The 23491-nt window shown below is 46.7% G+C and overlaps 7 protein-coding genes across 9 annotated transcripts; 4 read left to right on the top strand and 3 right to left on the bottom strand.

Moving 5' to 3' along the window:
• Positions 1 to 197: 197 nt before the first annotated feature.
• Positions 198 to 6859, top strand: pes (peste). Of its 2 annotated transcripts, none has more exons than XM_017250155.3 (5): positions 198 to 600; positions 2677 to 2921; positions 4539 to 4847; positions 4907 to 5685; positions 5744 to 6859. In XM_017250155.3, the coding sequence occupies exons 2-5, from the start codon at positions 2799 to 2801 to the stop codon at positions 6201 to 6203; spliced, it is 1671 nt and encodes a 556-aa protein (XP_017105644.2). In that variant the 5' UTR covers positions 198 to 600; positions 2677 to 2798; the 3' UTR covers positions 6204 to 6859. The 2 variants fall into 2 exon arrangements, with proteins under 2 accessions (XP_017105644.2, XP_070133031.1); XM_070276930.1 differs by having other exon boundaries at positions 198 to 609.
• A 241-nt stretch (positions 6860 to 7100) lies between these two features.
• Positions 7101 to 9205, bottom strand: LOC108131323 (protein FAM151B). 2 transcript variants are annotated; one of them, XM_017250157.3, is made up of 4 exons: positions 9071 to 9205; positions 8155 to 8364; positions 7843 to 8084; positions 7101 to 7788 (listed from the first exon to the last, which is right to left on the bottom strand). In XM_017250157.3, exons 1-4 carry the CDS (start codon positions 9126 to 9128, stop codon positions 7225 to 7227), a joined length of 1074 nt encoding a protein of 357 aa, XP_017105646.2. In that variant the 5' UTR covers positions 9129 to 9205; the 3' UTR covers positions 7101 to 7224. The 2 variants fall into 2 exon arrangements, with proteins under 2 accessions (XP_017105646.2, XP_070133037.1); XM_070276936.1 differs by lacking the exon at positions 9071 to 9205 and adding an exon at positions 8497 to 8687.
• A 307-nt stretch (positions 9206 to 9512) lies between these two features.
• On the top strand, positions 9513 to 13020 carry msl-2 (male-specific lethal 2). Its single transcript, XM_070276923.1, has 3 exons — positions 9513 to 9557; positions 9677 to 11692; positions 11752 to 13020. Exons 2-3 carry the CDS (start codon positions 9955 to 9957, stop codon positions 12177 to 12179), a joined length of 2166 nt encoding a protein of 721 aa, XP_070133024.1. The 5' UTR covers positions 9513 to 9557; positions 9677 to 9954; the 3' UTR covers positions 12180 to 13020.
• Positions 13021 to 13794: 774 nt separating this feature from the next.
• LOC108131351 (uncharacterized) lies at positions 13795 to 15469 on the top strand. Its single transcript, XM_017250200.3, has 3 exons — positions 13795 to 13995; positions 14062 to 14330; positions 14392 to 15469. The coding sequence occupies exons 1-3, from the start codon at positions 13920 to 13922 to the stop codon at positions 15394 to 15396; spliced, it is 1350 nt and encodes a 449-aa protein (XP_017105689.3). The 5' UTR covers positions 13795 to 13919; the 3' UTR covers positions 15397 to 15469.
• Positions 15428 to 18466, bottom strand: Sec5 (secretory 5). The gene is made up of 4 exons (XM_017250199.3): positions 18279 to 18466; positions 17607 to 18221; positions 15729 to 17553; positions 15428 to 15671 (listed from the first exon to the last, which is right to left on the bottom strand). The coding sequence occupies exons 1-4, from the start codon at positions 18385 to 18387 to the stop codon at positions 15533 to 15535; spliced, it is 2688 nt and encodes an 895-aa protein (XP_017105688.1). The 5' UTR covers positions 18388 to 18466; the 3' UTR covers positions 15428 to 15532.
• Positions 18467 to 18574: 108 nt separating this feature from the next.
• On the top strand, positions 18575 to 22086 carry Cog3 (conserved oligomeric Golgi complex subunit 3). Its single transcript, XM_017250236.3, has 8 exons — positions 18575 to 18947; positions 19006 to 19518; positions 19573 to 20060; positions 20115 to 20254; positions 20315 to 20475; positions 20532 to 20661; positions 20719 to 21464; positions 21524 to 22086. The coding sequence occupies exons 1-8, from the start codon at positions 18783 to 18785 to the stop codon at positions 21890 to 21892; spliced, it is 2712 nt and encodes a 903-aa protein (XP_017105725.2). The 5' UTR covers positions 18575 to 18782; the 3' UTR covers positions 21893 to 22086.
• On the bottom strand, positions 22011 to 23225 carry LOC108131375 (AN1-type zinc finger protein 2A). The gene is made up of 3 exons (XM_017250237.3): positions 23025 to 23225; positions 22411 to 22955; positions 22011 to 22356 (listed from the first exon to the last, which is right to left on the bottom strand). Exons 1-3 carry the CDS (start codon positions 23077 to 23079, stop codon positions 22192 to 22194), a joined length of 765 nt encoding a protein of 254 aa, XP_017105726.1. The 5' UTR covers positions 23080 to 23225; the 3' UTR covers positions 22011 to 22191.
• Between the last annotated feature and the right edge of the window lie 266 nt (positions 23226 to 23491).

Here is a 23491-nt window from a genome sequence, read left to right as displayed (position 1 = left end):
ACTCATCTGATCTAAATTTTAGACATGGTTTTCAGACGAGGTCCTTTGTGTATATTTGTGGCTTCATTCCTCTGGCAACATCTGGTAACACTGTCATTCTGTAAGGTAAGAGTATTCGCTGGGCGACCTATCCCACGGAGTACGGCATTTAATCAAAAATAAATAATTGCTGTTGGCTGTGACTCTCGAGAAATACTTAATTTTAGTCGAAGAGAAGGCCCAGCGATGTACACACGTTCGTTCGTGTTCGGGGCGCGTTAGTTCAAGATCAATAGCCGACTTAACGGTGCGTCGGGCCGTCGCGACGGAGTGCGAGTGCAAACGAGACGGCAAACATCAAGAAATAGACGCGCTGCTGAAACAACAATAATAAAAACAAAAGACAATACAGCCAATGAAACGTATTTAGACATTGGCGTCGTCGCTGTTTCTCGATTTGTTCAATATTTACAGCGCTGCAATTAGAAATTCCTATCAATTGGAAAAACTTATTCGGAAAAACCCTTTTTCGCGCAGCACGCGCTTGTGGCATGGAATTTGCAACCCAAAGAAGGTGCAAAAAGTGTTAGACAAGCAAACCAGATTAATAAACAAGAAAACGTAAGAAATGTATGGAAATTGTACATAATTCCAGACGCAGGAAGAGAGAAACCAGAGCGGGCAGAGAGAGCGCCCCCCAAGAAGAGAGTTAAACGTGTCGCGTTTCTTTTATTTGAATTATTACTCTGCTTCTTTTCAAGATAATTTTTTAAACAAACACCGCTCACATAATGCTGTTCTTTTATGGAGTTTAATTACAACATTCCAGAACAGTGACGCATAGCCGTGATGTTTCCAAAGCGTAGTGCTCGTCGTATGCAAATCGCCCCCACGGAAGGAGAATACAGTATGGCCTGTCATTTTTTGGCACATTGCACTGTGTTTTGGGGTCTATTTTTAGGCCACGAGCAGAGCAAACAGACCAGCCCCATAGAACAGCATACACATTGTCAACAGGTTGCGGAAGTGACGCCGAACGAAGGTTCAAGGATATGCGAATTCTCAAAGAGGCGTAGAGAATCGCAATCCAACGAAATACTCATGATTAGTGTTTGAATTGCCGTACTCGGAAATGTTAATAATCTTTTTGGAGTAGAGCGCTAAATAATCAGAGCGCACGAGCGGGTGGAATGGGAGTGGGTGTGTGGGAGGGGAAGGGCGTGGTGCCGCCGCCGACGTTGTTGTAGATAAATCGCCAAGTGCGGTGGGGGGACTGGGAAAAACGAGTTTTTTATTTTCTTAACCTCGCTACGTGTGCATTAATAACAAAACAAATCGGCTCCAGCTACGTGAGTGTTGGTGCATTCAAAATCGTTAAATTATCACCCAATAATACCTTGTAATGGCCGTAACTAAGGCCTCGGATCCATCCAGCTAGTCATCCAGCGGTTGCTAACCAGGCCCAAGAAATGTAAACATCACTGCCACTTGCGCATTACGCGTTTATGGTTGGGACAGGGTATGGTGAAGAGGTGAACGTGTTTCTTGATCCAGTCGCCACTCCATCAGCGAATCAAAACAACCCATGGAATTATAATAATAAGTCAAGGAATGTTTTCGAGTGAATCACACACCGACTTCCCACACATTCGAGTCAGACATACATACATAGTCAGAGTGAAACATCAATAATGTACTACAAGTGAACGAAAGCCTCGTTTCAATGGAGGCAGTACGAAGTACACGGCTTTCCCTTTTTTTCCTACAAAGGTGTAGGCTCTATTTGGTCAATACTTGGTGGAAATTAGCCAAGTCGTCGGAAATAGCAACCAGTTTTTAGTGCAAGTTTGGTTTTTATTAAACTTGGTCCATCATAGTCTATAAACCTATATTTTTGGCTAATGTTTAACCATTATTGGTGTAACAGGGTCATGTGGGGCTCAGTGGCTTAGTAACGTGGTGTGACTTCACAAATATCGTCAGAACTTGTGACTAAGTGTGGCTTATCGACGTTCTATTTTTTCATAAATAAATTGGCTTTTGTTTTACAACTCGAGTATAGACAGCTATGTATAATAATTCATGCTCTGGTGGCTGCCGTTACCGGTGTAGTTACCGAAAGCAATTAATACTTATTTTTAACGGCCCTTACTGTCGGTTTTAAACTCCAAAGCCACCCCCAAAAATTAGTAATTATATTTTAAAGTACAGCACGAACTTCCTGTAATTCCACCCTGTCTGAAAGACACATGTCCTTTGCTGTTATTACCAAAAATATATGTCCCACCTGTGTGTGCGTGTGTGAAAACCAATAGAGGGTCGGGGGGAAAAGTCCAAGGACTTGCAACTTGTGCCGTAACTCTAGACACCTTTAGTAGCTACAGCAGTTGTAGGTATTCACTTCAGTGTGATAAACCTTCAGTAGTATATTCAGGCTTGGATATGCAATCTCGAGTATTTTTTATGCGGTTTGGCGAGTGGCTGGTGAAACTTTTATTACAATTAGACAGCAAGATATTTACGTATTAGGTGACTCTCTGCCCCTCCGGAACTCTCTCCGCATTCCTGGGCCTATCGCTTTAGGGATCTCACAGCAGTGATAAGGCTGCGAAGAATTCCCCTACCCGCGATAAGCCCGCATATACTAGACCAGCTCTCTTCATACATATATATATTGTTTCTCTTTTTTCCATGTAGACGCTAATAACGCAACAGTATACGAGCTCAGTGCGAAGCAAGAGATCGGGCGAAGAAGACGCCCCTTTTATATAAAACATTGATACTACCCATCACCCTACCCATCACACAAATCCACAAAGATGACATCACGAGTGCGTCACTGTGCCCGTCTGGTCATTGTTTTCCTGGGGATATGCTGCATCACCAGCGGAGTCTACCTCTTCCGCAACTGGATCGAGATGTTTACACGCATGCGCGGCAAGGTAAGCACTTCCCACCCACCACTATCAGTAACTGTAATCTCTACCATCCATATCTTATCGGGTGTAGCTGCCATTCGATTCCCAGACCCTCCATTACAGTCGAGTTTCGCAACCCGGCAAATTGGCGAAGCGCCCAAAGGTCAACTGGCTGGCTCATTTGCATTCAATTTGGTTCAATTTCGATTGAGAGCAATTGACCTGCGCCGAAGGAATCGAAAGTAGAGTCTGTCCAAGCTATCGTTAGATAAGATTTGGTAGAATTCCTCACCTTGGGAGAGGGTCTTACAAAGCTCTCGATAATGAAAACATTCTATAACCTCCTTTAAAGCACTTACACTGCATATAAGCTTTTAATTAGCATGTTAATGCTATCGTTTAGTAGATACTTTATAGCCAGAGTGCTTAGTCATGGGACTGAAGTTTTTATTATATGCATTAAATTGTTTCTACTAAACAGTAGGTTATTGAACTAAAATTTTAATCAAAACTGCCTTTATTCTTAATATTGATATTTATTGAGGTTTTTCAGCAAGGTAAACTTCTATTCATAGACAATCATCAATCATTCACTATCTTATTGATGATTTTTTTCATAAATGGTATTGGGTGATTCACGAAAAGGTAGATTATAACTCCAGATTGATTTTTTTCGGGTGCTTAATCATTTTTTGGCCACTCCACTAAGAATAGTATGTGATTTACTCACTTTATCTTGCCAAAAGGGCAACACCTGTTTTCGTGAATCAATGCTACCTAGGAATATAATCCCAACTCTGTTTCTGTTTCCATTAATTTTGCTTTTCGGAATTACCAACCTTTTCAGTTCGAGGCTGACAACGATATTGCAATGGTGGTGCTATCTTATCTGGCATAAAGCCCCGAAAAAATAACCCATTTCGCGATAGCCATGTGTTCGATTAGACAACACAATTTTAAATTCAGTGGGCGGCGAAACAATCATAAATGGCCTTAACCACACAGCCCCGACATGTAACCCGCACCTGGCTAGGTGCTGAGCCGAACACCTGCTCCACCAGACCAGACACTAAAAGTATTAGACAGACCATTTGAATGTAATGGTTTCCATCACAAGCACTAAAATAGCCGAGAACCCTTTTGCGAAATTAGTTTTATCAGCTTAGTCGTTTCCTGTGGGCCACAGTTCCAATTATAGAGATTACAGGGTTCTGGAAAGAACAAAATGGTGGCCTATTGGACTGCCAGCCAGACGATCGTTAATTCTGGCGTTTTGGCTTACAATGATTGATGACTGATAAGGCGATGTAATCAGGCGCCCTGCACCTGAGTTCCTCCGAAAGTGATAGGCGCTGGACTACACAAAGTTGCTATAAAAAAGCATTTTTAATGCATTCTTTGAAAGGATAGACTTCAAGGTTAAATATGATTCTAAAAGAAAGGGTTTACCCTACCTCTATAAATCTCTATCGACCTTTGATCCAGTCTATATTTATATATATTCGATAGCTAGACGAGTTCAGCCACCAGTTATCCTCAATTATAGCAAAACAATTATGTAAATCGCCAGTCATTGGCGAGCATCAATTGAGTCAAGTTTATCCACAATCATAATTAATTAATTGTCGCATTTTATTGCAGGAAATGGCATTGAGTCCCACGTCGCGATCTTTTGAAGGCTGGAAAGTTTCACCTTTGCCCTTGAATTTCGATGTCTATCTCTTCAACTGGACCAACCCGGAGGACTTTTACGTGGGTTCGGGCAAGAAGCCTCGATTCGAGCAACTGGGTCCCTACCGGTTCCGGGAGAGTCCCGACAAAGTGGACATCGATTGGCACAACCACAACTACTCCGTGTCCTTCCATAAGAAGTCGTGGTTCTATTTCGATGCAGAAGCCAGCAACGGCAGTCTTTCGGATGAGGTGAACACTGTAAACAGCGTGGTCCATGTAAGTACTACCAGATGAGGTGATCTTCGAGATAATTAAACATCTTTCTTCGCTTACAGTCTGCGGCCTTGCGGGCAGCTGGCACCTGGGGAGGATCCGTTGTGAACTTTTTCTCGAATGTGTACAGTCAGAAGGCTTTCGTCACCAAAACTGCCGAGGAGCTGCTCTTCAAGGGCTACCAGCACCCATTTGTTACACTGGGAAAGTTTTTCCGGCCCGAGGATGTGCCCTATCACCGCATTGGGTTTCAGTATCCGCGCAACGGCAGTGCCGGCTTCGATGGCGATATAAACATGTTCACGGGAGTCGACGATATTGCGAAAATGGGTCAAATACATACGTGGAATAATCTGACGCACACCGCCTTCGAGGGCAGCTGCGGCGACGTGCACGGCTCCATGGGCGAGTTTTTCCCCCCCAACCTTGGCACCAACGACACCGTCTACATGTACATGCCCAAAATGTGCCGGGCCATTCCGCTGGACTACACCGAGACGGTGACCGTGCACGGGGTAACGGCCTACAAGTACAGCGGCACCGAGCACGCTGTGGACAATGGCACCCTCTACCCGGAGACAAGCTGTTACTGCGTCAATGGCAAATGCTCGCCAATTGGGGTGATCAATATTGGTCCGTGCGCCTTCAACTCCTCCGTCTACATGTCCTTCCCGCACTTCTACAAAGGCGATCCCAGCTACCTTGAGGCCATCGAGGGCCTGCAGCCGGAGAGAGAGAAGCACGAGTTCTTCATGACCCTGGAACCGAACGCTGGCGTGCCCATGGATGTGGGCGGCGGCTTCCAGGCCAACTATTTTATGGAGCCCGTACCAGGAAATCCGTAGGTTTTCAATGAAGTTTTTCTTTAGAAGATTGTTAATACATTTTATTTTTTACAGAATCTTTGAAAATGTGCCGACGGTGATGATGCCCATGATGTGGTGCGAGGAACGTGTTCGGGTCTCGGAGGAGATCGCCAACGACATTGCACTGGTACCCCTAATCGTGCTCCTGGGCCAGATAGTCACTGGTATTCTGCTCGCTGGCGGCCTCATATGCACTTGCTGGTATCCCACGCGGCAAGTGACGCACTTCTGCCAGAGTGATCCAAAGGCTAAGGCCAGTGTCCTGCGACCACTGACCACATTTGGTGTCAGTTCGCCGGCATCCACCGCTCCGCCGCTATCGCAGTTGTTCCGAACCAACCAGAGCGAAACCGGCAATGAGCGGGTGGGAGTGAGACTTCTGGACTACAGACGCGATTCCGGAGTGAGGGAGGAGATGGGAGCCGTGGAAGGATCGCCCAGGGAACGATTGATCGGCATGGAGTCGTCCGATGTGATAGCCATTACCAGATAATACATGAACTGGCAGCGCGCATTTTTGGCAGTGCCGCCCACGTTCGTCTGCCTGAGACTCATTTACGTCGCCGTAGCTTAGGATTGCATATTGTGATGAAGCCATAATGCCTTAGCCACTTGCTCACATTCATTTCCACACATTGCCGCTTTTTGGAGGTTTCCCAAGCTCTGCAAGCTCTGCGCCAGCGAGAGAGATTAATAAGATTATTTATTTTAGTGCCAAAAAGAAAACGATGCAGAGACCCCAACCCCAAGCAAAAGTCATTAACTAGTTAGTAGGCTAATCTACGATTAAAGTGTAAATAGATAAAGTCATTAAGTGCTCCATTATCCTATATCACTTCTCATTTCCCAATATGGTTGAAATGAAACTGCGCACGCCCAAAGTATTTATATATATTCATACGATAATGCCTAACATTTGTGAATCGTAGAGCGATCAAGAAGAACTATTTAAAACTAAATATCCTTTGCTCACCTTTTAAAGTCTAAAGTGCAAAGATTTCGCATATCCTATGTAAATATATCAGTCATTGTAAGACCTAAGATAGTAAAGCACAGCTGTGAAACCCGGATATACTTCCACAAAAAAATTCCTTAAGATATATACTTTGAATTAAAGATTACGAATAAAAAAAAGATGCTTATTCGAAATTGTATTTTTTCTGAAAACATAAAGCCTAATGTCTAATTCCTAAACATATCCTGACATGTGTTCTAATGTTGAATTTTAATGGAGAATTGTTACGAAAATTATCAAAAGTTAAATATTGAATTAAGAAAAGAAAACCAATAACGTAATCTATGTTGGATTATAACATGAAAGTATAATTTTTTATAATAGCTAGGCTGTTTTAATAACTCTGTTTTGAAAATAATGAAAAGAACCTTATAATAAATTTCACATTTCGTATTTATTCCAACCAAAATAATGAACATGTTGCGTAATTATTTAAAACCCCTGAAAACTGGCAACAAGTTATACAAAATTGTATCAAAATCGAATCAAGAACTCCACTTTAGAATCGCTTCAGCCAGCTGGAGACCGCCCAGAAGCACAGACTGACGAATCCGAAACCAAACAGGGATTTGTAAGTACTGGCGCCGTTTCGGGTGTTTCCCAGGTCCAGTTCCGCTGACAGTTCCTCCGGCACATCAAGATACACCCGCGACACTCCAAAGCCCAGGATCAGCTTCCGCAGCTTGTCCACATCCACGTAGTCGCCGGCCGATGACCAGACAGTCAAGGTGCTCTCATTTGTTCCATTCACTGACGCTACCAGTTTGTGGAGTTGCTCCTCACTATTGGCGGCGATACCCGCTCTGACGGGGAAGGTGATGCTTTGGCCGGTGAACAAGACATTGTTTTGGGTCAGAGTGTCGAGCATGGCCTGGCAGTGATCCTCCGTGTACTCCCCCTCCACAAAGTCGGCGCCCCAGTTAGTGGTCCAGCCGATGGAGAGCACCGCCTGCTTGTAGCGATTGCAGCCGGCGAAGAACCGATCCGGGTCTACCGGAACAGTTTTGTTTTGGTCTACAGGTCCACTCAGTATATCAGCGTTTATCCAAATTGGATAGTCCATCTACAACAAGGACATAAGGAATCATTTCGTTAAAAGGGCCGAGTTCTATCATACGTTTGGAATGTTGGCGTCCAGAATATCCAGGGAGCCCTCGAAGACTTCGATGGATTTAAAGTCCAGCTTGATGCCTTTCTCATGGCCCTCGTGCTCCCGGTTGAACTCCATGATTTGATTGAGGAACTCGGCCAGTGTGAGATCGGATATGTTGGCCGGCGGATGGGCCATCACCGGCAGGTCATCGCCTTCTCCGTTCAGTTTTCCCAGAGATATGTCCGCCTCGATGAAGTCAATGTCGCCTTTTGGATAAATTAATTGAAAAATAGAATTCTAAGCTTGTGGAAGAGTGGACAATCTGGGCAATCTCACCTGAAAGGGCCTCGTCCAGCAGTTGTTGGTTGTTGACCGCATGGGCCCAGGTAATGGCCGTGAGGTTGGTGCCCCAGGCTCGGAACATGGTCTGGTCTTTGAGTATAATGTCCACGATCTGGAGATCCGGAGCTGGTGTTCCACGCTCCGCCAGTTGGTACTGATAGTTGCTGGCGTTCAAAGCAGCGCCATTGATTTTGACCACGAGCACTGCGAATGGTAGAGATATACCCACATGTGTACATATGTACAACGAATGCCATTAATATTCCATAATTGAACAATGGGACGCATAGAGGGCACTGTATGATAGATAGATAAGCCAATTGACTTCCTTCTTACCTTTTTTCAACACATTTTTCAAGCAATCTCGCTCGGGAAAACAATCACAATGTGTTTACTTTTCAATGGAAGTGTTTGTTTGAGTGTTCGAGTGAAATTAATGGATATTTTATTATTATTAATAATAATATGTAAATGGGATGCGCTGCGCTGGGAACTTGATGCACTTTCACCGAATGCTGCAATTGGACTGCACATAACAATAAAACTTTGCAGCAATCTGTCAGAGTACACCGGAAAAAAAGAATTTCATCACCACATGAATTTTTTATAGAATATGGAATTAAATTAAAAAATCTTAAAATTAATAATATTTTAAAAGCTTTACAATTAAGGTTTATTGATTTTTGGCTTATACATCGCCTGGAAACGCTATAAGTTACTTTTAATAACAATAATAACAATTTTTAATAGCGGTAAGTTATTTTTTAGTTTAAATTTTAGATTCTATTAATTTTACATATTTTTTCACGTGCCTTTAAGACGCAGACGCAGGTAAGCGAAAATGAGAAAAATAAACAACGGGAAAAATATGGCGCGCATGGAAAGAAATTCAAATTTTTAATGACTTTACCTAGTAGTACTGTTATCAATTGAATCTGCAAGGCAGAATCTGCAAAATTATATTTCATCCTAGTACCGGGTCTTTTTTTACCAATGCCTATAGCGACTTTCTGCTAAGAACTAATTCCTCGATAAGAAGCTTAAGTTCTTGATTTTAGTTATAAACTTATCTGGGGGCTAAGATTAGTTGGCAAAAACCTGATTACAAATCAATCATGATAATTATTCCACCTATTCCATCATAAAATCGAATTTTCTCCTAGAATGGTGTAGTATTTAAGTTCATTCAAGAATTTTTACAATTTTTATAATGTTTAAAGGTCTCTGTATTTTTTTTAAACAATGTTTTAGTAATGTAAAGAACAATGTAAAAATAATATTATACGATATGTTAATCGATATACGATATATTAATCGATACAAAAAAACGATATAGTTATATTTTGGTTGGAAAAAACTCACATCACTAACTCGCAGCACTGCGTGATGTTGCTTGGGTAAATTTTTTTTTTACTTTTTTTTTTAAGTTGATAATATTGAAGTGATTATTTTAACCATGAGTTGAAACCTAAACATAAACCCCTATTTTTTTTTTTTTTTTGCACGTGAAACATAGTTATAATCCAGCAATCCTGTGAAGCTGCAGAATACCAGCTTTTGTGAGAAAATTCGATTTTGGTGCGAAACGAGAAATAAAGTGAAAATATGCAAGTGTAGCTAAAGTCCGAAAGAAAGGAATTGCTGGTCAATTGTGGCAGTAGCCAGGTCGCCAGGAGCAGGCATTGGCGTTGCTGCGGAGCAGCCCCTACTGCTGGAAATCCAGTCTGGCCCGAGGAGTCTCACGTAAACAAACACCGGCGTGTGTACAGTACCACTCATCAGTGTATAGCCACGATGTCGGCCATGTCGGTCTACCTGAAGGTGACTCGTTTGTCCCTTCGGTCTGCTTCGAATCTCTCAAAGCGGCGGGTCGACGAGCTCAACTCTGGGATTGGCGAATTGCGTCGCCTGTTGTCCTGCGTGGTATGCTGCCAGTTGCTCATGGATCCGTACGCCCCCAAGGGGAAGCGATGTCAGCACAATGTCTGTCGGCTGTGCCTGCGCGGCCGAAAGAGACTGTTTCCCACGTGTCCTCAGTGCGAAGATTGCTCGGACTTCAAGACCTACGAGGAGAACAGGGCGATGGGCATTCAACTTCTTTGTTACAAGACTCTTTGCGTCCACCTGCTGCAGTCATCGTTGTTTGCTCAACTAGCCGGCTTGCGACCGGAGGCTCGGCAGGGAGATCCGTTCCTGCAGCATACACCGCGCCTCAAACTGCCTCCCAGCAGCACCCAGGACTTCATTCGCGAGGGTGCCAACTACGATGACATGAGGGACACTTTCCTCCCACAGCCAGATCTTCCGTTCCTCAAGGGCATCCCCACGTCCCTACCGGCAGAAACACCACCGACTACGGCGGCCACCACTCCGGAACTGCCTTTCGAACAGCATCTGCCGGAGGAGCATCAGCTCTCCCTCAGCGACATCGAGTTGGAGGCGGCAGCCACTGGCGAACAGTTCTCCCCGCTCCAGCTAATGCCCACGGCTCAGATCATACTGACCAGCGCTGCCGAGCATGTTTGGACAGAACAAGTGGATCTCTCGCAAGCTGTTTCGATGGGCAGTTTCCCCAGCAGCACCAGCAGCAACTTTGCCGTGTCCTATGTGATGCCCACGGGGGCATCCACTCCCTTTGAGGCGCAGGACCTGCACATAGGTCAGGTGGTTCAAATACCGCAGATGCAGACGGAGGATGTGCAGGACTTGGAGCCGGAGGCGGTGGAGTTTTCAGAGTCGGTGGAGGTGACTAGCTACAAAAGGACGTATTCTCAGATGGAGGAGGATGATAGATCGCAGCCAGAATTGGAGGATAAGAGCCAGGAGGACGTACAAACTGACCCAATTGTGGAAACTACAGAAAACCTCATAATGCCCAGTGTCCAGGAGGAGGTTCAGAAAGATCAGGAAACGGTTCGGGAGTCAAAGCAAGTCAGGGATGAAGTCAAGTCAGAAATAAAGGATAAACACAAGGAAGAGGCCAATGTCGAAGTGCCCGTCACAAGGAAGAGAGCCCGCAGCCCAGCTCCGCCGCCACCGGTCCAAGTTGCCAAGCCTGTGGAGGAGCCAGCCCCTGTTCCGCCGGTCACCCTTCCTGAAGCGAAAACTGAACGTCGCAAGGGTCGCGGAGACGGTCGCAAGGAAGAGAAGAGTGTGTGCCGCTGCGGCATATCCAAGTCGAAGAACCCTCTGATGACGTGTCGCAACAACCGCTGCCCGTGCTACAAGGCAGGGAACTCCTGCTCCAACTGCAACTGCGTGGCCTGCAAGAATCCGCACAAGGTCGACTTCATTGACAGCGACGATGGGGAGGACGAGGTGCTTGTAGCTGAACAGGAGACGAAGCAGAAGCCAGGGGAAGATCTTCGAAAGGCAGAGTCCGAGCCAGAAGCACTGGCGAAGTCCAAGGAAGAAGGTGGAGGAGCAGCGTCGGGTGGGTCTAATGAAAGCTTAACCTTTGTGCCTCTCAGCAATCTCCAGCAGTCGCAGCATCCTTTGGTGCTGGTCCAAAACAAAACGGGTGAATTTCAGGGTAAGTTCCAGCCATCCTTGCTTGTTGAAGGACTTCTAATAAAGCATATTCCTTTGCAGGATTCAACATTCTCAGAGACAACGTTCCTGTGCATCCCGCCACCCTGGGCTGGCCGTGTATTCAGCTGCAAAACAACGACGGCAACAGTTCTATTCCTCAATTCGCGTACTTGTACCCAGCTCCCCCCGAACCAGAACCGGAACCATCCCAACCCTCGCCACCACCTCCACCAGCTCCTGCTCCTGCTCCACCAGTGGCACCTGCCCCCGAGGCCAAGAGAGAGGTCGCGGAGCCGCCGGCCAAGAAATTCCGGACCACCGCCAGAACGAGACGGGGCAGAGCCAACTTTGGAGCCCTCGAAACAGTCGACGAGCTTGTCAGTGGCGGATCGATAAAGAACCCTGCCGCCGGCGACAGGCTCCTCTCGGTCACTGACAACGCCCACTCGCTGTTCGAGGAAATCATGTCTGGCTCGGACGACTTGTAAGCAAGGCGACTCCTCCATTCAAGTCCTTTCTCATCTTTATTTCTTCCAGTTTTTTTTTTTAGCGTGTGTGTTTTTTTTTTTAACAAAATTTTAATTTGTGATTTGTGGGGTACCCCTTTAGGGGTATCCTTGGCGTTTTGTTTTTTATAGTAGGGCTCGAATGCAGCCTCATATTTTTCCAAAGTAGTATCGCTTTTGATATTGTCCCTTTTTTTTATTGTATGTTTGTCCTGTAAATTATTTTATTTTGAGTTTTTAGACTCATTGTTTCAAACATTTTAATTAGCAAAATTTATTCAATTCAATTCAATTAATTCAAACAATTTTTTAGCAAAATTTATAAAAATCAATTATACACTTCCCCATGTCTTTTAGGAGCATTCTACACCCTGACGATTTCCCAGACTTTTTTTGAGCTCCTCGCAAACGAAACGCTTTGCGAAACAAAAAATTATTATATTTATTTAAACAATATTAAATCCTTATTAGGCTGCCGATTAATTAAAATTAATGGCCAGGCAATAGTCATATTTTAAAATTTAAATATTCTTTTTCGTTTAACGAACATCGAAACGTAAAATGCTAAAATGCTTTGCTAAATATGCGGTTGCTGTGAGCCTAAAAAACCTTTTTTTTTTTAGACTATAACTCTTTTTTTTTTAATAGGCTAAGAAACATTTTTTTTAATAGATTAAGAAACTTTTTTTGAGCATGAATTTTTTTTGAGCACGTGAAACTTTTTAATAAAAATATTAAAAAAAAAAGAAACCCCAAGCCATACGATAAATAATGTATATTAAAAAAATATATAAACAAACATTAAAAAATCTAAATAAAAATATATCCGAGTTTTTTTTTTAAAGGGAAGTAAGGAAAGGGGTGTTCTACTTAGCAAGAAGAGAAAGCACGGGGACATGGGGCTCAAGGGGTCTCTATTGGGGGACTTCTTTGAAACTCCTCATTTACGAAGCCATCATACGTCCAATGTGGAAGCATGGAACTCAGCTTTGGGGCACTGCCAGTAAGACCTCCAGAGTCCTCCGTATAGCCACTAGAGCCCATGACTTTCACGACAACGCTACCATCCACTAGGTACTGAATTTCCCAAGGGTGAGGGACGAGATTCAGAGAAGCAGCAGCAGATACATATATGACAGAGGCTGGAAAACCACCCGAACCAGTGGCCATCTCTTCTAGATAACAGCGACCAGACGAGAAGGCTGTGCAGGATCCACCCACAAGATCTATCAAGGATTAATCCCCAATCACTCGTATATGATACCTATCTCTAACATTAATTTATCTATAAGCGACGATCCATATAACCCCCTTTACACTAAAAAAAATACCAAAAGTTACAAGAATTCCACTCAAAGATTCGGATTTCTTCATGAGGGAACTGTTCCCTGTTGTGGCGATTAAAATGAGACCACCTTTTGAGAACTCAAGACACTCATTCACGACGAACTCACCCCGAGCTCAGACTCAATTCCGTATTTAATCGACGGCTCCGGGAGAAGAGGCGCCCTTAGATAAGGCCCGGCTCCCCGCTGGAGTGTCGGATCGTCGCCTGCTGGCGCTGGCTAGCTGGCTGCCTAGCTGGCTGGCTCATCATTATCTCTTGATTAGCGCGACAGTCGTCAGTGCGTGTTTGTTCCGCCAAGTCGAGTGGTGACCGGAGGCTGGCGCATTTCCCTGCCTTTTCAAAACAGATAAGCTCCGGTTCTAGCTAATCCCAGAATGATGAAGCCACTGATAATAATCGCGTGGCTGTTGGCCGCCAGTTGTTACTTAGTTAGCTCCCAGGAGCCAGAAGGTTAGTAGAAGGGATCGCGACCGTAATCCGAATAACAAAATACCCGCATTCTTGACCTTTGAGCAGCCGTCGAGCAGGAAGTGGAGAAATCAAACGATGAGCACAACCTAGAGGTGGGTCAGAATCGTCTAGCTGCCGAGGTGGAGGCCCTGCTGGACCACTTCAAGCAGGAGGACCCCAAGGGCCTGCCTGGCGCTGCCATTGCCGATCCGATTGAGGTCCCCGATGTGAAGAAGAATCTCGGTATGGCCACCCTGGACATGAGGCATGTGAAGGCCTATGGTTCCTCCCAGTTCCGCATAGACAAGCTGAGTGCGGACTTTAAGGACATGAAGGTGACTACCGTCTTAAGATCCTATGTATATTGAAAGCTAATGAATCCATTTTCCTGATCAGATCAACGGTGGCCTGCAACTCGATCAAATGACGGTCAAGGGAGACTACCAGCTTGGATCGTTCTTCTCCAAGGCCAACGGACCCTTCACCGTCCTCCTTAAGAATGTGTATGGCGAGGCAACGGCCCTGTTGGCAGTGGACCGCGAAGGACACCTGGCCACGGATCGGATCAAGATCGACATCACCTTTTCGTCCATGACCATGGACTTTCAGAACCTCGGCTTCCTAGGATCGGTGTTTCAGGGCGTGGTAAACTCGGCTCCAAACCTGGTGTTCGATGCCATGAAGCCGTTCATGCTGCAAGAGGCCGACAAGCAGCTCCGCAGTGAGATGGACAAGTTCATCCAGCAGTCGATGGGTGACAGAAAGCTGCCCAACTCCATTACCCCGCTGGACAGCGCCATCGCCACCGCTCGTAAGATGGTGCGGGAGAAGGGTTACGACCCGTACAAGTTGGCCGACATGAACCGCACAATGGGCGTGTTCAGTGTCCAACTGTCCAACACCTGGATTAGCGGCCTCTCCAGCTTCTATCGCGTGGGCAACGTCACGGTGGCCATGGCCAACAAAACCGTGGCCCTGAAGCTGCACCTGGGCACCCAGAAGCTGACTGGCGCTGGCCAGTGGGAGGTGGGACTGGGCCTGATGACGCGCGTCGGCCATGTCCAGTTCACAGTCCAACATCTGCGCGCCCTTGTCGGCGTCAGCCAGTCGCTGGACACAACCAAGAGGCCCCAGATCACCGACCTACAGTTCGACATGGGCAACATCCAGGTGAGATGTGACGGAGCCGGGACCCTCGACTACATAATGGAGTTCGTGGTGAACGTGCTGCCCAATCTGTTGCGCTACCAAATCATGGATGCCATCGAGAACCCCGTTAAGCAGCGCATTCAGGAGCAGTTCAACAACATCGACGTGGAGCAGGCCATCAAGACCATGGCCCAGAACTATGAGGCCGACGGCAAAAACTTCAACTTTGACTTCAAAACGCTGGGAATCTAAGGCGGTTGTTAGATTTAAGAAGAACCACTTCGGTCTTATCTCGAATAAAGGTTTATCCCTTTTCCAGTAATTGTTGGGAATCACACAAGCTATTTATAAATGGGATAGTAAGGCTACAGGCATCTCTGGAATGTGCTCAAGGATCCTTGACTCCGAAGCAAAGCAGCTGCAGTCGCATGTTGCCCTTCACCCGCTCCAGAATCTCGTCGGCCTTGCGCTTCTGCTCGGCACTCAAAGGTGGATTTATGGCCTCCAGGGCCTCCATGAAGTAGTTTCTATAAAAGAAGGGGATTTCATGAATGGAATATTAGGGAAAATCTAGATCCACCTACTTGGCTGTTTCGTTCACGTAGCCCTCGAGCGCATCCCTCAGCAGCCGGATGTCCACATGTGCCTGGATAGCTCCTGTAAAGCTGAAGCGCTGGACGCAACTCATTAGGCGGGCCAGTTCCTCGGATATCGTCTGCACAATGGATTCGAGGATGGGACGCAACAGTGCCGGGGAGATGCTGTAGATCTCGGAGTATACTCCAACCAGGTTGTCGCAGCACTCGTGGGCATACGGTCGTAGTTGGCCGATTTCCATTTCGTGATCCCATTGGAAACGGCCGAGGTACATCGATGGCTCAATCGTGCCCACTAAAGGATCGCCCTTGTGCTCCACGTATTCCTCCAGGAGATTGGTAAACAACTGATTCACCGTGTACCTGGCAGTTTCGATGGCCAACGTGGGCAGGGGGTAGCCATACCGCACAAAGATGTCTCCTATCTTCGGGAAGAAGCTCTTGTTGCAGTAGGCATAGTTGGCCAAACAGCAAAGCATGCGCTGCTCCCACGTGACTGTGGCTCCCGCTCCCCCGGCCACCGAATCCGGCTGCTGGGCATTCGGAAATCCCAGCAATTGCGATACATTGTGGGTGGGCGTTTCCTCGTCGTGTGAGTGGAAGGCCAGTTCCTCGATCACGCCACTAAAAGCGGAGAGAAATTCCTGCAGGCGCGTTGACACCTCGCGCTGTCCATCTGACTGGGGCTCCAGGAGATTTCCCTCCCGGGACTCTGGCTGCATGCACACCGACTGCACTTCGTCCAAAGTTTCAACGAGAAGGGCTTCGAGTGCCGCCGGCAGCAGAGTGGCACCCGGGTAGTCCTCCACACCCATTTCCCACGTCTCCTGGCTCCCTAGTTTCTTGCACCGATCTGTGGCCCGCTTGAAGATTATTGAAAAGCAGAAGAGACGCACTTCGTCAATGAGCTTTTGGATGATATCCAGAGCTTCCGAGGGCAGATCCAATGTTATCAGTGTGGCATAAGCTATCCGCGTGTACCGCAGGCACTGCGGAATCCAGGGCAGAAACTGATGGGTGGCCGACGCGGATCCAATGGGCCACGCCAGGCCGCTGGACTGACGGAGGGCCCGTTGGTCGGCGGCTATGAGAATCGCTAGGCGCAAGTACACACAGTACTTCTCAATCGCATTGAGAATCATCCGTTTGAAGTCCCCTGGCTTAGGATCGTGAGGTCCGCGCAACTCGCCAGTGAAATAAAGCTGACCCAGCCGCCACAGATCCGGCAGTTGGGACGCGGCAATGTCGCACAGTTCCTCGCAGAAGTTGACTCGGCTGGGGGCCTGGCTTGAATCTCGATCTCTGTTTTTCGATTTCTCCTGCCCACCCGGGTCCTTGTTGGCATGCTGCTCAAACGTCTGCCGGAAGGTGGCCTCCAGGTACTTGGCTCGCGCCTCGATGGCATCCCAAGCTGGATCAATATTTCTCAGCTTATCGCCTATGGGTGTGCCGCTTTGTTGCAGCTCCAGACTGGTCAGCGCCTTGATTAGCTTCTTTTGCTGCTCCACGCTCTGCGGCATCTTCACCACCTTCTCGTGCAGTTGCTTCCGTATGGAGAGAATCCTCTGGTCCACTTCTTCGAGAACTTTTCGGAAGATGGGAATTTCCGTTTTTCCAAAGAGATTCTTGGCGCGGGAGTAGTCGTTGACCACAATGTCGTACTCGCCTGCCTTGGCCCGTCGGTCCACCGAGTTCGGCAGGCAGAAGAGAAACTTGTGCCGGGACAAGGCAAACAAAACTGACCGCGTGGAGTCAGCTTTCTCCTTGCGAACCAGCACATCGGTGAATATCTTCTGCGACTCAGTAATGGAATCTGGAAACAAAATATTTATTAAACCAAAGTTTGAGAGTTTAACTCGAACATACTTTCTATGGACGCCTCCAGAATATTCAAAGGCTCATTCCCATGCAACTTAACGTCCTCCTGGAGCTTATCCCGGATGTTCATCAACGTGTCCAGTTGGTCGATCACAGACCCAGCATTAGACTTCAGAAAGGACAGCTGTCCCTCCTTCTGGCTCTCCACTTTTCGCTTCAAGTAGGCCAAGCCCGCCTTGAGGTCCTCGAAAGAGGTGGCCAGGTGGTTCTCCAGCAAGAACCACGATGGCGAAAAGTTCTCCTGCGACAGATCACCACAGGCGTCCGGAAAGAGATCCCGCAGATCCTCGGGTATCTTTTGTTCGTTGCCTTCAATAGACAGGCCAAGAGGGTCCTCCTGAGTGAGCCCCGACTGTGCCAGAGTGCGTCGACCCCAGGCGAAGTTCTGTGATGGGGACTCCTCGATCCATACTGCTGACTCCTTGAGGGGACCGATGGTTTCGTGATAAGCACGGAACTGCACTGTGGAAGTCCCCACTCCGCCACTCAAAGTGGTCACTATGATGTCGCCCTTTCCCTTGGCTGGGCCCGTGCGGGCGATTATTTTGTTGGGAGATTTCCACTCAGCAGACAGTAAGCAATCGGATCCGCAGATCTTCAGGCCTTAAATGTATCGAAAAATGAGTAAACATCCAAACGATTCTTGGGGACTCCGCCTACCAATTAAATCTTGAACCCGGGTGCCTAGGAACTCGCCGCGAATGATGACGCGGGTACCGGGAGGACCCTCTTTTGGGGACAGGCCCGTTACCACCGGCTGAGGGGCCATTTATTGACAATTATTGGCTAAAGACAACTCAAGAAATGGAAAACAATAAAGTTTTATTGTTTTTGTGTTGTCAAGTGTTGTCAAGTGTAAGATTTTTCTGCGCAACAGTTACCAACCATAGATGGCGCTTGTGCTCTAGTGCGACCAGACTTGTGCATTGGGTTTTATAATGTGGCCAGATTTCTTGTCTGGCCAGAAGAGAGAATTGATTCTCCTAGTAGCAGGAACCACAATAAGATTCATTTAATAACAGAAAGCGCAGCGGAAGAAGCATATCCCGATTCACAGGGACAACAAAGTGATCCTTTATCCCAGCGAGGTGGCTTAACGTGGAGCGGCATCTGATTGGCACACAATAATTGGTAACTGCAGGCCCCAGAATCCGGCACAGAAAAATGGATGACGTCGCCACCGCGCACAGCGAGAACGAGAACTTGCGGAAGATCCGAAACCGCCTGATGCAATGGGAGTCTAAGACGGATCCTCTGGCGGAGCTGAGTATCCAGCAGGAAGAGCACTTGGATGTCCTCACCAATCTCTGGCGCGGTAGTGGGTCAACTGTAAGAGAGGAACTATCTTGATAAGCTATCAATTTTTAAAGGAAACACATTATTACAGCCACCGTCTCCGACCACACTGACGCAGCCTGAAGGGTCCTTGGGCTTGGGTGGTACTTCCTCGGAAACCGTGAAGGACATTGAGTTGCCCGAGGATGGGCTGCGAAACACAAATGACTTCCTGCTGTGGTTTGCGGACGTCAGCGCGGAAATCGAACAACGTGGCGACGCCGACTACCATAGATACCTACAGCAGCTGGAGCAGCGGCGGGAGGAGTGCGGGCACATGCTGGAGCAGATCGCTGTGGCCATGGAGCGCCTGGGAGCCCTTTGCGACGAGTATGACTTTGTATCGCAAAAGACGAGCGCCCTAAACAAGGCCAGCGAGCAGCTGATTGAGGAACAGGAGAAGCTCCAGGAGCTGAGCAACGAAATTCAACGACGACTGCACTACTTTAGCCAGGTGGAGCTTCTTAACCAGCGCCTTCAGAGTCCAACTCTGTCTGTGGCTAGCGAAGCTTTTCGGGAATGTCTTAATAAGATTGACGACTGCCTGAACTACATCGAAGCCAACGTAAGCACAATAGGATTACGTGGCTGGAAAATAACTAATTTTTTGCTTTTGCAGCCCAAATTTAAAGATGCAGCCTCCTACAGTGTAAAATACAAACAATGCCTTGCCAAAGCTTCGGGCCTAGTCAGGAACTATGTGACCAGCGTGATAAACCAGGCGACAGAGGCCACACTACACCCCAAGAACAACATACGAGATGCCTCCACTGCCTTGCAGGCCCCAGATGCGGCGTTTGCATTGTATTACGGAAAGTATCAAACGGCTGCGGCGAAGGTGAAGCGGGTGGCGCATCTTATAGAGGCGCGAGTGGAGAACAGCCACGAATATGGTCAACTTATGGCGGACTTGCAACAGCATTACTTGGCGCAGCGGGCTAGCGTCATGTCCCCAGCCGTAAATCTATCCATTCAGAACGTCAAGGAACTTCACAAGGGAGACCACTGTTCTCTGACACGTAGTGCCTGTGCCTTCCTGGTACATGTTTGTCAGGATGAGCAACGCTTGTACTACCAGTTCTTTAGCACTGGTGCTCCTCATCTCACGTGAGCTGCTCCATATATGTTTTAATAGCATTATTAACACTTAAACTTTTATAGGGTTTACCTTGAAGGATTGTGTACTATACTGTACGATACAATGCGTCCATTTATAATACACATAAACCACTTGGAAACCCTGGCGGAGATCTGCTCAATTCTTCGCATAGAGATGTTGGAAGAACATGTTCAGCAGAATCGTAAGTGTATTGATTTAATTTATAAAAGAAATTAAAGTTTAAATGAATGGTTATCTATAGCTGCAGCGTTGGAGGCCTTTGCTACTATTGCCCATCAACTACTGCAGGATGTGCAGGAGCGTTTGGTGTTTCGAGCCCATTTGTATCTACAGTCAGATATACAGAACTTTAATCCTTCTGCTGGGGACTTGGCATATCCCGAGAAGCTAGAAATGATGGAGGTAAGAGGATATTCATCGAGGCACTAGCACTTAATTCATTTTGTTTATAAATATAGAGCATAGCCCTGTCATTGCAAGAGCCAGCACCACTACGTCGTTCTGACTCGCGGGCCTCCATGATATCCAGTGTGTCGAGTGTTGTGGAGACGGAAAGTGTCGACACCGCCTACAGGGTGAAGCAAATGAGTAGGTTTTCAGAGGAAATTGATTGAAATGCCTTATTTATCTAATGATTCTCCACAGATTCCCCAGCAGATCTGCATGGTATGTGGTATCCCACAGTGCGCCGCACCTTGGTTTGTCTTTCGAGGCTCTACCGCTGCGTAGATCGACCCATATTCCAGGGACTTTCCCAGGAGGCGCTCAAGCTCTGCATTCAGAGCGTTTCCCATGCAGGAGGAAAAATATCTGCCACGAAGACGCCCATTGATGGGGAACTGTTCGAGATCAAGCACTTGCTCATACTGCGGGAACAAATAGCCCCATTTAGAGTCGACTTTACGGTGAAGGAAACTTCTCTGGACTTTAGTAAAGTCAAGACGGCCGCCTTTGGATTGCTCCAAAAGCGAAAGCAGCTTTTCTCAATGGGCAGCAATAATGCCTTGTTGGAATTTTTGCTAGAGGGAACGCCGCAGATTAAGGAACACTTGCTAGATTCGCGTAAAGAAGTGGATCGCCAGCTGAAGACAGTGTGCGAAAAGTACATCAAGGACGCTGTCACCATGCTGGCAGGACCGCTGGTCACTTTTCTGGAGAAAGCCCAGGGCCTGCTAGCTCAATCCACGCAAGCCACAACGCCTCCATCATCCGAGCCCACCAAGGGCAGCTATGTTTTGAGGCAGAGTCCCTGGGCGAGTCCCCAGCAGATAAGTAGCATTATCCAGGAGACTCAGCGCCTGATCAAGGCCAAGTTATCGGTGCTCCAACGGGCTATGCAACTCTATTTAAGCAATCGTGATACGGAATTTATTATATTCCGACCTATTCGCGTAAGTTTGGAACTTTAAGTGGTTTAATATCCACATACTAAGATTGTTTCTTCTTTCAGAACAATATCATTCAATCGTTTGTTAAGCTTGAGCAACTTCTCACCACGAATGGCTATTCTACTGATGATATGATCATCACAAGCTGCCCGTCAGCCGAGCAGGTCTCAATCTTACTCTCAAGCGCCAGTATTCTCGCAGCCGAGGGAGTGGCTAGCTTTGCAGCAGCTGCCCGGAAAATTAGTACATCGTCCTCAGTAGAAGGCAGAAAACTAAGTTCACAAGTTTCCCACAAATCGGACTTGGTGGAGGAACCAAAGGTGGTGGAACCGGAGGGCCAAGTAGAAGTAGTGCCAGCCGAAGGTCCCCCGCCAAAAAAGATTGAAGAGATACCCGAAGTAGAGAACCCCCCGCAGGCCAATTCCGACTAATATGCAATGTATCCAATATAAGTTATCTATTTACCTTGTACCATATTTATGTCTAGAGTTATGCATCGGTTTCCTCGATTAGATCCAACTCTATCCTTTCCAAAAAAAGAAACCTATGTATAGTTAACATTGATTTATTTTTGCTAAACCACTTAGAATGTGACGAAGTCGAAGTAAATTACCAACAAATTTTACGATAACAGTTTGCAGGTTGGGGAATTAACATAAATTAGTTTGGCAGATTCTTAGCTGCTGGTCAAGTGATGGATATGTTTGAAAGAGCAGTATCCTATAAGGGACTAGGACAACAGGCACTTGTCCTTGGCAGTGCCCTGCTGGCTGTCGCCGCCGCCCACTGTTACTTGCTGGGAGTTGGCAGCTCCTGGCTGTCGATTAAGACCTGCTGCTTCATCCTGCTCCATAATCGATAAAGCAAGAGCTCGTGCTAGAGCCTCGTCTTCGCTCTGAAAAGTGGCTTCGATTAGTTGAAATAAATATTATTGGATTGAGCAACTCACCATATTGCCCTGAATGTTTTGTACTTGTGCGGCCTGCACAGGTCGCGGTCTGGGATTCGAGTTGCTGGAATTGTTGGTTGATTTGGTCTGCCTGCGCCTTTCCGCCGCTTGAGCAGCCATGGAACGTGTGTCCGATCCGGAGGACTTAAATATGGACTGCCAAGCTCCACTTAGAGATGTAGTAGCTGGTGCCTGCTGGCTGACAGGCTGGCAGTCGTGGTCGCTGGTGTGGCGATGTCGTAGGCAGAAGTTGAGGTGGCACTGCGAGCACTTGACCGGAACCAGTTCCTTGCGCTTGCATCCTTTAGCATGGCATCGATTGGTGTAGATTTTTTTGCTTTCCGACTTGCACTGCTGGTCGATGTGCTGGCCCACTGTAACGTCGGGCTCCACGCCCGGAGGGGTCGGAACGGGTTCACGGCAAAGTGGGCAGATGGGCACCTGCACATTCTTCCTGTGGGCTCCTGGGCAGCTGTGCCGCTCGTAATTATAGTGCGAGGCGCAAAAGACCTTATCACATGAATCACACTTAACAGGTAAAAAATCTAAGCAAGACACGAAATTAATTCAATTAGTTGGCTGGCTATTGCTTCCTGTTTTTTTTTGCGACTCACCTAATCGGTTGCATGTTGACTCGCTGCAGTGCTGTCCCAAATGGGGAAACTCCATGTTTGACTACTTTTCGAAACTGTTCAGGAGAGTCAGAATATTGAATCTTATATAGTAGCTTTAACCTTTTTTTTTGGAAAACTCCAGAAACAAAATGACGAAAATGACTAAACACTTCTTCTTTCTATTGGCTGTTTGGATTAGTGATGGACAAAAGCCCTGTGCTTAGAGATGGACAAAAGTCGTGTTTTTTTCGTGACACCCTGTGTTTTTGAACACCCGCGTGATTTGAAATTCTTAATTTCAATCAAACGTAAGTTTCAATAAATGAATTAATAAATAAATTAAACATATCTATACATCTATGTATGTATTTTTAAAATGGAATCTAAATGTAACGAAGTAAAAAAAAAGTTTAAGACCGTAAAAATTAAAAGTTTTTGTTAATTGTTTTTAATGGCCTTGTGTATTT

Source organism: Drosophila bipectinata, chromosome 2L, assembly GCF_030179905.1.
Source record: "Drosophila bipectinata strain 14024-0381.07 chromosome 2L, DbipHiC1v2, whole genome shotgun sequence".
Classification (NCBI taxonomy): domain Eukaryota; kingdom Metazoa; phylum Arthropoda; class Insecta; order Diptera; family Drosophilidae; genus Drosophila; species Drosophila bipectinata.
Note: the sequence above shows the minus strand (reverse complement) of the source record. Positions and strands in the feature narration are given on the sequence as shown.

What these genes read in the sequence shown, in the direction of transcription:
- LOC108131351 (XM_017250200.3), top strand. Translation starts at nt 13,920, where the DNA reads ATGATGAAGCCACTGATAATAATCGCGTGGCTGTTGGCCGCCAGTTGT. An exon ending in TAGCTCCCAGGAGCCAGAAG is followed by an intron (nt 13,996 to 14,061) that starts GTTAGTAGAAGG and finishes ACCTTTGAGCAG; the next exon opens with CCGTCGAGCAGGAAGTGGAG. An exon ending in CGGACTTTAAGGACATGAAG is followed by an intron (nt 14,331 to 14,391) that starts GTGACTACCGTC and finishes TTTCCTGATCAG; the next exon opens with ATCAACGGTGGCCTGCAACT.
- pes (XM_017250155.3), top strand. Translation starts at nt 2,799, where the DNA reads ATGACATCACGAGTGCGTCACTGTGCCCGTCTGGTCATTGTTTTCCTG. An exon ending in TTACACGCATGCGCGGCAAG is followed by an intron (nt 2,922 to 4,538) that starts GTAAGCACTTCC and finishes ATTTTATTGCAG; the next exon opens with GAAATGGCATTGAGTCCCAC. An exon ending in CTGTAAACAGCGTGGTCCAT is followed by an intron (nt 4,848 to 4,906) that starts GTAAGTACTACC and finishes CTTCGCTTACAG; the next exon opens with TCTGCGGCCTTGCGGGCAGC.
- LOC108131375 (XM_017250237.3), bottom strand. Translation starts at nt 23,079, where the DNA reads ATGGAGTTTCCCCATTTGGGACAGCACTGCAGCGAGTCAACATGCAAC. An exon ending in GTCAACATGCAACCGATTAG is followed by an intron (nt 22,956 to 23,024) that starts GTGAGTCGCAAA and finishes TGTCTTGCTTAG; the next exon opens with ATTTTTTACCTGTTAAGTGT. An exon ending in AAAACATTCAGGGCAATATG is followed by an intron (nt 22,357 to 22,410) that starts GTGAGTTGCTCA and finishes GCCACTTTTCAG; the next exon opens with AGCGAAGACGAGGCTCTAGC.
- LOC108131323 (XM_017250157.3), bottom strand. Translation starts at nt 9,128, where the DNA reads ATGAAATATAATTTTGCAGATTCTGCCTTGCAGATTCAATTGATAACA. An exon ending in ATTGATAACAGTACTACTAG is followed by an intron (nt 8,365 to 9,070) that starts GTAAAGTCATTA and finishes TACCATTCGCAG; the next exon opens with TGCTCGTGGTCAAAATCAAT. An exon ending in TGGACGCCAACATTCCAAAC is followed by an intron (nt 7,789 to 7,842) that starts GTATGATAGAAC and finishes TCCTTGTTGTAG; the next exon opens with ATGGACTATCCAATTTGGAT.
- Cog3 (XM_017250236.3), top strand. Translation starts at nt 18,783, where the DNA reads ATGGATGACGTCGCCACCGCGCACAGCGAGAACGAGAACTTGCGGAAG. An exon ending in TGAACTACATCGAAGCCAAC is followed by an intron (nt 19,519 to 19,572) that starts GTAAGCACAATA and finishes TTGCTTTTGCAG; the next exon opens with CCCAAATTTAAAGATGCAGC. An exon ending in ACTGGTGCTCCTCATCTCAC is followed by an intron (nt 20,061 to 20,114) that starts GTGAGCTGCTCC and finishes AAACTTTTATAG; the next exon opens with GGTTTACCTTGAAGGATTGT.
- msl-2 (XM_070276923.1), top strand. Translation starts at nt 9,955, where the DNA reads ATGTCGGCCATGTCGGTCTACCTGAAGGTGACTCGTTTGTCCCTTCGG. An exon ending in CAAAACGGGTGAATTTCAGG is followed by an intron (nt 11,693 to 11,751) that starts GTAAGTTCCAGC and finishes ATTCCTTTGCAG; the next exon opens with GATTCAACATTCTCAGAGAC.
- Sec5 (XM_017250199.3), bottom strand. Translation starts at nt 18,387, where the DNA reads ATGGCCCCTCAGCCGGTGGTAACGGGCCTGTCCCCAAAAGAGGGTCCT. An exon ending in TCTGGAGGCGTCCATAGAAA is followed by an intron (nt 17,554 to 17,606) that starts GTATGTTCGAGT and finishes TTTTGTTTCCAG; the next exon opens with ATTCCATTACTGAGTCGCAG. An exon ending in TACGTGAACGAAACAGCCAA is followed by an intron (nt 15,672 to 15,728) that starts GTAGGTGGATCT and finishes CTTCTTTTATAG; the next exon opens with AAACTACTTCATGGAGGCCC.